This window comes from Pleurodeles waltl, chromosome 1_2 (assembly GCF_031143425.1).
Source record: "Pleurodeles waltl isolate 20211129_DDA chromosome 1_2, aPleWal1.hap1.20221129, whole genome shotgun sequence".
In the NCBI taxonomy this organism is placed as follows: Eukaryota; Metazoa; Chordata; class Amphibia; order Caudata; family Salamandridae; genus Pleurodeles; species Pleurodeles waltl.
The window spans coordinates 894739799-894755054 of NC_090437.1; the positions used below are offsets into that span (position 1 = coordinate 894739799).

Genomic DNA, 15256 nt, shown 5'->3' on the forward strand with positions numbered 1-15256 from the left:
TGTTCTCCACCAGTCCAAATCATGAAGCAATCGTCTATAAATCTACCCCAAAACAAAATATCAGTTTGCCACGGTTAGTAGCAAGATATTTATTTGGATGTTGTGCTTTTCTTCTTGCGGTAACAGGCATATTGTTTGATATTGAGCAGTGAAATTTGTTACATTACCTATCTTTTGGAGTGACTTGCATTATTTTGGAATCGGAAGCTTATAAGGTATTATTAGGTGACAACGCCATCCAAGACAAACTAGTTGTGGCTTTTCACTAACTTTTCACTATTATTTCACTTGGTTTGGTGCTTGGATAAATACTTACATGGTGTTTTGATAATAGTAAGGAGTAATTTTGGTTAAGTAGCACTTTTTTTCGTTATAATTGGTGATGTGGGGGTTCTAAATGTAGGATTGTCAAATATTGGATTCTATCATCAGTGAATTCTTCTTTCCTCTCACATTTTAGTTAATTGTTTTTCTGTGGGTTTTAAGGGGACCGCTTTCTATATATTATACTTATCATCATATAGTCTGAGCATTTTGGTTTCTAATACCAATTATTTGCTTATAAATATAGAGCCCTGAAGAAGTCGCTGGGGACTAGAAGAATTCCCCTTGACGAAACACGTGTTGGCTCGACTCGGAGTGTACTTCCATGGATGATGCTGTAAACTTTAAAGTTGTGACCTATTAAATTTCTGGACTGGATTGGACTTTGTATTGATTGATGTGAAACTTCTTGATTGCATTCCTTTGAACTTTACTCACTTGAATTTTGACTTGCTTGATTTGAACTGTACTCACTTGATTTTTGACATATTTATTTTGTGCATGTAATAACTTCGGCAAGGGGGGCCTCACTTTGTTGTGAAGAAAGAAACAAACCTATAATTTCTGTTGAACCATGGTGCCATGGATTTGCCTCTAATACTGTGGGTGCAATCAGGGTTACTCTTAGGAGTCGATTCATTAGTCATATCACAGGTTGCAACAAACATCAACAGGATGTGGCATGCCGAGAGGCCCTTCTCTTTGAACTGGAGGCACAGTTCCTAGCCTCCCGGAATCGATGACTACTTAGACAGATTTCATACGAAAATTCAGTCCTGTAACCCTCTTGTCAGATGCTTGGTAGACCTGACTTTTTTCAGATGTCTAAAAGGGAAGAGTTGAGCCAAATCATTTGCACTAAATAGCCCAGGCATTTGCTGATTATTATGGTCCCCATATACAGCAAAGGCCACTCCCCCTCCAGCAACTCTAGAAAGCCTTGAAAAAGACCTGCTCATGCAGTATCTTACACCAGAGGGACAAAGTGGCGGTACCTGGTCCAAAAACAAAATTAGAAGAAGGCTAGTATAAAGTGGTAAGATTATTGGCTCCAGTAGGTACTTGGCGGAATTCTTCAAACACCTCTCAAAAGATTTTCCCTTATCCAAAAGCAACTTTTGAGGCGTCTCTGGTGGAGAGACAGGTGCCACATGACCTTTGAGAAGCTGAAACTACAGTGATACAGAATTCTCACAGGCTCTTCAGTCCTGTGTTTTGTATACACTCGTTTTCCTCCTAAATAAAGAAGTTAAAATTCTAACCAAGGTCCTGAAAAAGTAGCTGGCCTGTGTGATTCGTCCCTCAGTGCACATTGATCAAAATTGCATCATGCCAGATGGATCCATCAGACTTAAAATTCAGCACATCCACAATGTGCTACCTGTTGCAACATTCTTAGCTCCTCCTGCTCTCCTTCTGATTTACATCAAAAAGGCACAGTTGGGTGCAGCCTAAAACTGTTGCAGAAAATGAATTTCAGACCCACTTTCTTGCTGCCTGTGCAATTTCTATATACAAAGCTCAGAGCTAGGGTGTGAGTTATGAGATACCCTTTGCATGAATCTTTCCCTGTCTGCACTGGCACAAAACAGAAGTATCCCTTGTCCCTGTTCCTGTTCACCCTGGCCAGAGAACCACTGGTGGAACAGCCTAGAATTGATGCTGAGCTACCAGTGTTTGAATGATCATGCTGAGTGGAGGACAGAGCATTGTTACATGCAGTGATCTCCTGATATACTGGCAGTGGTCCACATGGTCAGGCCCTAGGGCCTTGCTAAAACAGATTATTTTTAGGCATTCTCTGTCCTTAAGGTTAACTGGTCCAAATTGGTTTATCTACTTGTTTGAAGAGGTGGATCTAGACATAGCATGGGCTTCAAACCTACAAGTGTGAAGCAAGGGATTTAAATATGTAGGCACCATAGGAGGCTCGTTGCTTAATAATATGTTATTACGGCCCCTTATTCATTGAGCTACGGTGTGCCCTCACATTCTGTCCCCCTTATCATTGTCTCTAACTGCCATAATGGAAATAGTATTTCTCCCTAAACCTCTATGTAAAGCTATGTAAAATACCTAAAAGGCCCCACAACACTTATTTAGAATGACCATTGCTTTGAGAGGATTTTCATGAGATAATGGATTTCCGTGGTATAATGGGTCTTCATGCATAAATGATATAAGTTCCCAAAAGGTGGGGCCTAAGCATTGCTGACCTAATAGCATGCCTCACAACTTGTAGTAGTAATTTAATGGCTATTTGTCTCCCCATTGGATTCTCATTCGCAGAGAGATGGGTGGTGGGCAGGGTCTACTCAACCCACCTCCTACATGGAAGGCACTTTCCTGTGGGAACATGTTCCAAAAATTTGGTAGGTGCCATATTGGCAACTTGGCTGAGAATGCAGTTTGGCTGGCAGTTTTACGAAGTGTTCTGTTCAACAATGATTTGCCAAGTCAAAAAGGGGTCACCCTTCAATCCACCTTGTGGATAAGACCATAAAGAATACGGGTTTGCATCCAAGCAAGCACCAAAGTATCTGGGCCTGGGTTAGCATCAGAGTCAACATCTAGTGTCCCACCCTTTGTAACTACTGGATCACCATCCCCTCTTCATCCATGGACATCAAAGCCGGTCAAGAGCCAGTTTATGCTGTTTCCCATTAAATAAAAAGTCCAGAAAAAGGTGAATCAGTGTCTCAAAATAAATGAGCCAGTGATCGTAGCGGGATCATTGCAAAATAAAAAATAAAGAAAAGATGAAAGGATGATTATTTTACATATGGCACTTTTGCCCATTATTGTCGCCAGAACCCAACCAACACTTTCAGGCCATCAATTACACCTTTATGAGAATGATAAATTGTTACACCCAAATGCCTAAATGAGGTCAGCTCCCAATGCAGTGGCAATGAGGTCAGTCAATCTGACTCTCCAGACTCAAAATTCAAGATTTGGCATAGTTTATACGGAGTACGGAGAGGGTACCAAGCACTTGCAGAGCACATAAGGTATCTGACAGGATGGCCTCAGTGCCATGTAAATAAAATAGACTATCATCTGTGTATAGTGAAAATAACATGCAAGGAGCCTCCACACTGAACACCTTGGTCATCCTCAGTCAACCTGAAGGCAGCAGCAAGAGGCTCCATTGCTCAAGAGAAGTGAATGGGGGAGAGCATACACCCCTTTTTTGTGCCGCGCTCCACCGTAAATATTTCTCGACATGCAGCCCACGGTACCAATTAGGGCCAGAGAGTCCTCATAAGAAATGGGTCCATTTGATGAGTTCAGGTCTTAATACTAGTCAGACCAAAACCGCTGACCTATAACTCCTCTCCATCTTTTTCCATAGCTTTGAACTTAAGATTGCAATATAGCTATAGGAAAAATAAAATGATGTGAAGGAGGTGTATATACTTCTGTGGACCACACTGAATGCTGTTGGACCATGAATGCTCATGGGCTCTACTTTTAGTGAGAAGGTGTCTGCTTCCAGACATACATACGGATACCTCATGCTCATGACGAACAGGGGCTAAAGAACCTTGGTCCTCAATTACAAGCCCCTAGTACTGAGATTTTTACAGTGGAACTCCCCCTCTATTCTAACGCATTGCTGGAGTTGCATCAGTTTTATGATGCAACTCCATCAATGTGTCATTTTAGCAACAACAGATGCGTCAGAATTTCTGACGCATCCATGAAAACGTGCGCCATTGAACTCTGTATTGTTAATACAGTGCATCCATGGTGCCGTTAGGGGATTTGCGGTAGGCGCAAGAAATCGGACGCATTGATGCTGATGCGTCAGTTTCTTTTAAATGAGGCCTTTAATGTTCAATCACTACTGCAGTGAGTAACTGGAATTCTTGGTTATAACATCCTTCAACAGAATTTGCTCTGGTCAAAGTCAAGGGTAGACAACTTCAATGTGAGTTATTTGGAACCCCTTACTAAGATACCTGTTTGACCATCCCTTTCTGCAGGACCAGCCCAGAGTTATGCCTTACCTTTGCTACACCTGTTTTTGTTGGCTTTTAGGATTTTTCATTTGCTTATACGTCCATAGTATATGGTACTACATGCACCCAGGGACTGTAAATTAAATGCTACATGAGGGCTGCAGCAGTCATTGTGCCATCCACTAAAGTAGCACAGTAAAAAATGTGCCAGTTGTGCCTCTCCATCCTATATTAAACTGCCATTTCAACCATGCTCAATAAACCTTTCCTTTTTAATGCTTATAATTCACCCCCTAATGTAGACCCTAACGACTCTTAGGACAAGGTGTATGGGATTTAAAAAGTGCACCATGTGTATTTAAGTTTTACAAGTGCTGAGGTTTGTTGTGTATTCCTTCCAGGCATCGGGACAAAAGGGCCTTGGTTGTGGGGCAGAATGTTCCTCACCTAAGCAGGATGTCTTGGGGAATGGGGGATTGTACTCAGCCCTTCCTGAGCTTCAAAGGAGTAGCCTGAGGGCTATGCCCTTGCCCTTCCTGACTTCGAAAGCTGTCTGCCCTTCCAATGACAACTATAGCTCATACCTAGGCCTATCTGCCCTTTGTTACCCTACACAATTTGGAGCCAGATTCAGCAAAGGAGAAAGGTTAAACAAAGGGGGCATCCATCCCCCATGCACAGCTCGCATTGGGTATAAGAATGGCACCCTCGGAACCTCTCATCAGAGCACTTTTAGACCTGTGGAAGATTTACCTTGCTGTCTGAAGACGGAAGACTGGGCCTGCTTGCCTTGATCCCAGGATCCCCAGACTTGATTCCAAGTGTAAATAGGCTGACCTCCTATTTGAGTTACATGGACACAACACACTTCCAGAGGCCTCCATGTTCCTGCCTAGCTGATTAGCACCACCTGAACCTGCCTGAGTGCTGCTGCGGGCCTATGCTGGAGTGAGTACTGACCCCTTAAAAGTGCCCCCAAGTCCTGGACCCTTGGCTGGCATCAGGGTGTACCCCTGCTTCAAAATCAAGCTCTAGGTAAGATACAGACATTTGGGGCTCATTGTGACCGCAAGTGACTCTTAGTATAAGCAGTGATCTCCACATCTCCCACCAGCGCGAACTTCCAACAGCAATGTGCTCTTTGCGCCAAACAGCGAGTCACTCACCCATGCGATGCTCCAGTGCCAACCTCTCCTCCCGGCCTCCACCAACACAAAGCTCCTATTGAGGCTCCCTCACATAGACTTGGACTTTAGGAAGACAAACTCTTCACCAGGCAAACCTGGCCCATTTATCCAACCCACGCTCAATCGCAGTTGGCCTGAACTTGTTACTTTGACCGAGTCCAGCGTGTGCAGCTAACCTCGAATGGCACTTTGTGCTTCTTGGCACTATTTTCACCTAAAATTAAACAAATTCAAAACTTTGGTTAAACTAATTGGATTTTTACTGTTATGTGTCATTTTATTTATTTAAATGGTGTGGGATGTTTTCTTGTGTTGTGTTTTAACTTTATTACTATTTGGGTGCTGAATAAATACTTTACACATAGCTTCTAAGTTAAGCCTGACTGCTTTCTGCCAAGCTACCAGAGGGTTAAGCACAGGTCTATTTAGTAACTTTTGTGGTTCACTCTGACAAAGAATATGTTTATTATTTCAGAGGGTCTCTCACCCATCTCAAATAATATTCCAGTTTCTTACAGTCTCATTTTAGTATCACAATCGAAAATGTGTCTTACAACCAAAAGTTTTCCAGCACTTGCATAACACTCACAGCAAAAAAGATTTTCTCTAGTCAGTGAGTTAATGTAGGCAGTGTACTTGGATTCTCAAAGAATTCTAGAGGAAGGAGGGATCTAATGAGCAGCGCAGGTGAATGTGGAGGGAGAGTAAATATAGTGAATTCTGACTACGCCTAACTCTAAGGAGCACTATACAACTTTGAAAACTACATATATGCAGATGAGATGCAGTATGGGTATCCAACCTCTCTTGTAAACCAGGCAGACTCTGGTACCCTCAACACATATTGTCTGGGAGAATTAGGGTGCCAGTAATGGCATACATGGATCTAAGTGGCATCTGTCATCTTCAGTTGGTCAAGGGAAAAAAGTAGTGCCTGCATCATTCTGTAGGCGTGCACATGCGCACACATGCGTCTTAGAACATGCATGTACTTACAGAACACAACTGGCAAAAGTTACAGTATCATTGTGCCTGCAGCATTGGCGAAACACATTGGCATAACAAATAGGTCTACAAGGCTACTGCCTGTTAATGTGCCAGATAAGCCCTCTTTGAGAGGTAATTGATGATTTTCCGTGGAGGTTGAGGTTTACACTTCTTCTTCAGGTGCCATTGTTTCCTTTATTATTCTTGTTGACAATGGCCAAGTCATTGTCTTCTAGAAGGGGGAGCGATAACAAGTCAGCAAATAATGTGTGGTCAGTTTTGAAAGCAATTCTGAGAGGCAAACTAGATTGAAATAGGTTTACTCTTAGGTGGTCAAAGTACACTTACCTAAAGTTACCTTTCCACTAAAGTTATCAAAAATCACTTTGACTAAGTAGAAAATACCTTTTAATGACTGACCAGTATTTTCTCATGCACAGACATGAAAACGTGTTTTGATTCAAAGCTGTGCTGCACTTAAAAAATGCAGCTTAACTATGCAGAGAAAAAATAATGTTGTAATGTTTTATTGTGAGGGTACACTATTCCGAAAGACTAGTATGCCTCATTTTTATATATTACGTACCCGTCCATTTAGACTCTGGGTTTAAAATGCACACTTATATAAAGATTGGTACTTTTGCTTGCCATGTGTCACTGCAGTGCTTGTAAACAGAGCTTATTAGTGATCTGTGTTCTATATATTTTTGTCATGTTTGAGTTTTGTGCATACACACTACAACCCACATATGACATTTAATTTCGAGGCCCCTGGTGGATTTTGTGTATTGTCTACCAAGCCTTACGGTTTAAGCACACCAATTATGAGAAACCAGTTCACTGTTTTACACAAGCATTCCCTCTGCACTTGTTTAGCAACGGCATAGCCCACAGAGTCCTAAAGCCAGGAAAAGCAAATAAGAAACAGTAAAGGGGAGCACGACAAACAGGATGTCTTTCCTAACAGACTTAAAGGCTTTGCGGAAGCAGTGTAACACAGCAGCCACGGAGTTTCTGTCTTTTCTGGAAAGCAATTAACTGGCCGGGTGCCTGTGCTCCTCTGGCTGCTAATGTGCTTGTAATACCAATGGTAGTAGCAAACGCAGACAGGATTTCTGGCATTTGGAAGCAACAAGTTGGTGGAGCTCTATTCTTGCTAACAGAGCCTTTGAGCAAACTGCCTGTTCTGGCTTCTGTGCACCATTAATGGTTCGCACATAGTCGCTCAATTACTAATTCAGCAGTGACTCCACAAGTTAAAACAGTTTTTTCATTTTCTGTGTATAATGTTTACAAAATATTGTCTAAGGGTAAATACCGCTGAATTCTGCTTACTTTTGCTCACGCTGCATCTGTTTCGGCTGTACAATCACCATCTGGGATAGAGATTAATTAATCTATGATCGAAAAACCTGGCTCTATTTTTGTATGGTGCAACAACACATTTATTTGCAACATCAAAGATGGTTTATGGTGCTAAGGATTTTCTGTAGTGTTTTTAAGCCAAAATCGGGATTTTTTGCATGAGCTCAAATCAACCCTGTGGTTCCAGGACTCGCTTGGCCTGGCCGTAAGTATTCCATTTTGAAGTGACGTCTCATACGTTGTTTGTTGCCCATCAATAATTCTTGGCCCATACACTGGATGTCCACTTTAGACTACACAGCCATCGATCCCGTGCCAAGCAACAGACACATCTTGAACACACTATGAAACACTAGGTGGGCAATTCACAGATGTAGATAACCATATAGTTAGTTACTGCATATCTTAAATTGCTGTTTAACAGTGCCACATTGTTTTGTCACATTATGTGGCAGTTGTTTAAAAGTAGGAGAACACTATAAAGTTTAAGAGTTATAAAACTACCTTTATGGGCTGAAAAATATGGTAAATACATTTTTCCTTGTTGAAGTTCATATCTCCTTCTTTGGAGTGAAAATGACTAGAGAGGTCTAAGTTCAAGCTGTTTATCTGAATTGTTTAAAAGACTATTACTGTGAGCAATCTTCCCAGGTGGAAATTTAATTTAACTGGGCGATAACTATCCATCTGTGATACTCAATTTTATGGAAGATAACTGTAGTTTTTTCTTGGGAAGAACGTGTTACATAAGGGTCCCTTAAACACTGACTATTGTGAACACATTTCTTTAGTTGCTGTTATTCATTACAATTATGCCACAACAGTGAAAAACAACAACTCCCTTTGTATTATTATGATGTAACAATGTCACTCTGAACCTCTTGGTGAAAAACATACCCCTTATTCATAGATAGCTTTTTTGAAATATTCCATACTATGAAGCCTAAACCTGGATCAGCAATGGCAAGCCACGATCTCTTCACCTATCACTGCACTTTTTTGTCCCACTTATTGTCCATTTTGTCTCTGCTCCTCCATCCAATACTGTGACAGGAGCAGAAGAGGGTGATGCAGGTACAAAGTGCTATAGAGAAAGGGACAGGTTGTTTGGAATTAAGCTGCTTTTGTTATCTGGGTCCTATTATGAAAGTTGCATACGTCGTCCCTGCACTGAAAACAATAGGTGCTGACATTTAGCATGTCTGAATTTATTTCATAATGTGTTTACTGGTGTTGTGCTTAGTGTTTTATCTGATACTGTTGGGTGTCTAAGACAGTGCTTCCCCCTTTCTCTGAATAGAACAGACCTCACTGGTAGACTGAAGCATTCTTCACGTAAATGTGTGTGTGAGGCTGGGGGGATTGCTGCTCAGCGCCAACTCGAAGTTAATAGTTGTTGCCCTCTATCACCTGCTTGAATCACAAGAATACACACATTTGTCATCCCAGTCGTTTTGCTTCCCAAACAATAAAGTTTTATTTAAAAAAACATGACCAAACAAAGCAAGAACTACCAAAAGACTGGCAACAAACCCTACTAGGTCTGCCAATTATTGTTTTTAAACTGCCTCCCCAAGAATGGTGCACGGATGCTGTGTATGTGAAGGCAAAATATAATGTAGTGCTCCACCCACTAATAGACGGGATTTTATTCTGCCTTTCTCTGCATCATGCAATTCCTAGGTAAAAATGTTAACCTCCAAACCTTACTTTTTTACCTTTTCGGTACTACTACGTTATAAACAGAACAGTTTTGCTCCTAGCCTTTTAGAATTTTGAGTTTTTTTCCCTTGGATGAAGTTTGGAAATGCAGGTAAGATTAAGATAAATGTAGACAACCCCCTTATGGTGACATCATAGATCTTTCCACTAGTCAGGCTTTTAATGTGACTCCTGGTAGTTAGCAGTAATATCTTGAAGCCTGAAGAGCAGCTTTAAGTTCTGATATTTTGTAACACCATTTGACGAAATTAGCTGTAAAGTGTTTTTTTCTGCTGTTCAGATTCACATAATGTATAAAGCAATCAAATGCAAAAATGTTCTTAGCAACAAACCTTCTGAATGTAGTTTTGTTTAAACCTATCACATTATGTGATGCATTGAAATTCTATAAAACTGATTTGCTCTGAAAGCACCATCCTCCGGAATATTTGTCAGTGATCAGCTGCTTTTAATGTAATTTGTTGTAGCAACTGTGTGCTGTGTCCAAAAACATTCAACAAACTCTTCTTGTGAATTTTATCGTAATTCTTTTACTAAAAACAATTATTTCTTTGTTTTATTCCCAGGACAACGTTTTGCCCTCATGGAAGAAAAAGTGGTTTTATCCTCTATTCTAAGGCAGTTTTGGGTGCAATCAAACCAGAAGCTAGAGGAACTATGCCTGCAAGGAGAACTCATTCTTCGGCCAAAAGAGGGCATCTGGATTCAACTGAAGAAACGAACAGACTATATATTATAATAAATGAAGACATTTTATGAAATAGCTTTTCTGTAACCTCTGGTCGATTGTCCAACACACAACTATATCTAGCTCAGAATGGTATCTTGCTCCTAAAATTACTGACGTTTCTTGTTGACCAACTAAGAGGTCTGCATTTTATCAACTTTGCCAGGGTGACTGGCCCCACCAAGGATTTGAATCCCTGACCATGAATGCAAAACAGATCTCTGTAGTAGTTGGTGCATTAGTACACTGGTCCACCAGTGCTGGCTCTTTCACATCCTATGCTTTCTTGTCTAGAGTGCTAGAGTCGAGCTGCACCTTTGAAAATTGTTTTTGAGGTTCAGTTGTTCTAGTTTTATTCTTTTGCTGCCTTTGCTGCCTCCTGACTAGCGTATATTTGTTGCAGGATGGATTATTGTATCTTACAACCATGTCTTTTATTCAACGCGCACAATTACAACTAACTGGTTAGATGAAGCAATCTTGCTCCTGACGTACTTTAAATCAGTGGCATGAACATTTAAATCGCTGGTAAGGCGGGCCTACCCACTCTATACAACAGATAAAGTTTTGGGGTGTATGGATCATGTGAGTTATTTATACTGACATGGCCATATGCTTTTGCTTGGTGTTGCATAGCTAGATTATTCACATGTACTCAGAATCTCCACTTCTCCAAGTGGTACACGGCTCCCACACAAAAGATTTCCTTCAACATGGGTATTGCGGCATTACAAACTAATTGCACTTGTTCTCCTGAACAGACAATGAAGACACACAGATTTAGGACATACACTCAATGCATACAGAGTGCAATTACTGCCACTTAAAATGGCCTTTTTAAAATTGTACTTTTTATTGTATATTTAAGTGTGTTGCTGTACATACTATTGTTATGCCATCCAGGAATGTATAGGAGGATTCCTAGCTAGGGTAAATTGATTTACTACTGTGAATTTCTGAGCCTCAAGGGCAGAGCAATTGACATAGCAAATCCACACAGTAAATCCCATTCAAAGAGAAGCAAGTGGGCGTTCCAGGGTGTGGTTTGTCTTTGAGTTTTGGGAATGTTCACTAAGAGGTACATATGTGGGCATTCCTAAACTCTTCTTCGACCACTTTCCACCCAGCATGGAAAAGGAAATGGAGCACCCCAGGTTTTGTGAGGGTGTTGTGGGGGATCTTTCTCCACAGAGAAAGAGAAATACACATTTTACACAGGAGGCTGCAATCCCTTGCAATGAGAACAAATCACAGTATGCATGAAAAACTGCACCTGGCGCATGTTTCCAGGTATACTACTGCGAATGTATGAGAGCAGAAAAAAACTACACATCCAGTCTGTACTAGGGAGGTCGCCTGGGCAAATTAGAGATCATAGGACTTTCGACTCTGATGCAGTAGTGCCGCCATATCAATCCTCTGGAGCTAAGTTCCATCCATCTCACCCTCAAAGCCTTTCTGTCTTCCATTAGGGCATGCCCTGATGAATAACACAACATCCATGTGATAAAGCAAAATGCAGGCCGGTGTGGTTTACTATGCCCTCATTATAGAGGCTCTAAGGGAATGGAGGTGGCTGAATCCTCTCAGGATCTCTTTAACTGTCAGTCACCTGGTAGGTTATTTGAAGGTCATATCGGACAAGCTCAGCAGATGTTGTGCTGCTGATCACAAATACATCTGCTTCCAGAGGTAGCTTGGGGCATATTCATTTGGGTGTGCCCTGGAAAGATTTATTCATTACCATAGAGAATTCTCAATATCTGTTATTTTGACCCCTGGACGTTCTCGGGGCTCTGTAGGAGGCACATTCCACCTTTGTTGAGACTTTGGCTTCCTTTATGCATTTCCACCTTTGCTCCCAATGACTCATGTTCTGAGAAAGGTCAAGAAGAACTGAGCATAGCTCATCCGGATAATCATGGTTTGTGCCATGAGAGTGTGGTATGCCGACTTGCTGAATCTGAGCATATTTCCTCCACTTTTGCCCAACGACAGAGCAGTGTTTTTCATCCAAAGCCCCATAAGTTTATTCTTCATGCACGGAGATTGAAGAGATGATTTGATCTTTCATTAAAGGTGGCGGATGTTAATCTGGCTTCTCACCACCTCTCCACCAAGTCCATCTATTCCTGTTGTTGATCAAAATTGGTTGCATGGTGTGCTGGAAAGCAGATATCAATCCTCTACAGACTAAGATGTAGATGTTCTTCTATTTCTATTATCTCTGTTTAAGCGGGGCTTTACTATGAGCACTGGTTAAGGTTACTAATTGGATCTTTCTGCCTTCCTTTGCTTGTCTGATAAGGCTGATTTATTCAAATCATCTGTGGTGAAGCTTATCTTCAAAGGGCTCTTTTATGTTTCTCAGCCTCCCTATACTACCTTTTTTCTGAACAAGTTGGTACTATGAACTAGAGCAGTGTTTCTCCTGAAAGTAGTATCAATCTTTCATGTGTGGCAGCTCATCATGCTTCCTGCATTCTTCCCACCACCACATCTCTCTAAGAAGGAAGAGAGACTTTATTAGTTGAAACCTAAACAGGTCCTTATTTTCTGTATGGATTGGACTAAGGAACACAGAGCTTCTGAAAATGAATTAGTCATTGTATCAAGCTGTATAATGTGTTGCCCAAAAAGCAGCCTCCACAAGGGCCTTTGGGATTATTCTACAAGTACAAAGGCCTTTACCTTGACCTTGGCTGGAGGCTCTCCAGTGTTGGATATTTGTCAAGCTACCACATGGTTGATTGTCCATACTTTCATCAGGCACAATTGTTATTGGCGTTAGGGTCCGGAGGGAGAGCATTTCCCATTTCTCAGATCCACCAACTTTGTGAGACGTAACATTTTGGCATTGATTTACATGATGAGGAATCTGCGGTTAGAAGTAGTCATCAGAAGAGCAAGGTACTTCCTTTTGTATTGCTTTATCAGGTGCATAGTTTATTGAACAGCAGATTCCTCATGACCCACTCTCCTCCCCACTATGAGGGGTGGGCTGTTGGTAAGTAATTATGGGTCATATGTACGAACACAGTTTCCCATAGACACAGAATGGGTCAAATCTTTTCGTACATCTGGCCCCATGTTCCATGATTGACCTTGCACAGACTCCATTCCCCAGTTGTCTGTTTTACTAAGTCAAAGGACCCATAACCTTTCTATGGCTAAACTGACTTCACTACGCAGGATAGTACCTATATTCAGTTCTGCGTCATAACCACCAGGGACGTCAGGGAGGCCTATAGAGCCACCTGCTAACGTGGAAACAAATCTAGGGTTTTACAGATCCAGACTGACAACTGGGGAGACTCAAAAGAGGAATCTGTGGTTAGAGTTTACTAGAAAATGCATTACTGTAGGGAAGTAACTTGTCCTAGGTGTGTTTATACAAATATATTGGTGAATTTTGCTTTTCACAAAATTTCTTATGATTTTGTTTTTCTTATTTGTGTTATTTCATTGCATTTTTTCCATTCAAAGCAGTGAACCCTCTGTTGCTTCATATCTTTTTCTTATTTTTCTTTCAATTTTTGACTTAATTTTAGGGCAAAGTAAATCAGTCTCTTTTTGCCTCAGCCCACATGCCCAGTCTCAGTTTTGAGTACAAAGAGCTGACAACGTGGGGCCATATGTATCATGTATCATGTATTTTTGTGGTTGCAAATGGCCCAGTCAAGCTGTTTGCAACCGCAAAAATGCATTTTGGTATGTATAGATTCCAAATTGCAATTTGGTAACATGTTACCGAATCACACAATGGAAAGTGAATACATACCAATTTGGTATTAAGAAGGAACGACTGAAGGGCATCCCTTCCTAATATCAAATCGCAGCAGTATGTGGGAAATGGTGCTGAAATGCAATTGCCAAATTTTTGCATTTTACCACCTACTTCAAGTAGGTTGTAACCCATTTGCAAACAGGAATGGGTCCCCAAAGGACCCCTTTTCCTTTGTGAATGGATGTGAAAATATTTTTTAAGAGTAGGCAGGGGTTCCCTTTGAGGAAAATGGGGTGCATTTAAAAAAAAAAAAAAAAAAAAGATTGCTTTATTCAAAAGCAATCACAGACATTGTGATCTGCTGAGCCCAGCAGGCCACCATCCCTGTGATTTTAGCATTTCCTAATGGGTCTCAAATTGTGACCTACCTCACAAATTTTAATGAGGTAGGTCGATTTGCGAGTTATTAGGAAACGCTAAATGAAACTCCTGAAGTTTCATACATTCAAATAGCGATTAACTAATTGCTATTCACAGAAAATCGCAATTAAGTAATCACCATTCAAAATAATGATACATCTGGCCCTCATTCTTTATCCACAGCAATTCACATGCTGTATTCTTAGGAACCCCTCCCAGTATAACTTTAGTTTTCAGGTCTGTTCTACATCAGCCATTCGAGTTTCAGTGTCACACCTGTAAACATTTCCAAGCAAAATTTGTCCTACTGGGTTTACTCTTTATAGTCAACCAGTGAAGGCTAATTATTACTGGTTTATAAATGCATGCATACCATACACTTCATTTAAAAACATGCTGTGCCTGTGAGGTGTTTGACATTTAGATGGAAATGTAATCTTTTGAATATTAATGTTAAGGACCAGCATAAATACAGAAGCATGGATTTTTCTTCAATCAAGTTAAAACAGAACGTTGATGATCATTTATGTTTAAGCAACATAATTCTTTTGTAATAAGGTTATGTATATCATGCGTTATTATAAGGTCCTCCACCTGTAATTAATAATAAAACATTTTGCATTTTGGTCATTAGTGTCTTTTTACTTCTTGCTTAATATTTATTTTACACTTTTGGTGGATTTGGGTACCGGATGCTTTAGAACGATAGATGATGTCAATGGCGATTTGCTGTACAGTGAAAAAAACTAGCAAAAATGTGGTGCGAAACTGCTACACTGGGTTAGTATAAGTAGGTAAAGTCACAATTTGTATTCTTCTACCCTCACTTCAG

General features: G+C 40.8%; 1 protein-coding gene across 1 annotated transcript in view; it reads left to right on the top strand.

The window, feature by feature from the left end:
- CYP4V2 (cytochrome P450 family 4 subfamily V member 2) overlaps positions 1-15054 on the top strand; it is a 286243-nt gene extending 271189 nt beyond the window's left edge. Inside the window, exon 11 of the mRNA XM_069200117.1 lies at positions 10117-15054. Coding sequence (XP_069056218.1) covers positions 10117-10289 — 173 coding nt within the window. The 3' untranslated portion in view covers positions 10290-15054. The remainder of the gene's footprint in view (positions 1-10116) is intronic.
- Positions 15055-15256: the final 202 nt, after the last annotated feature.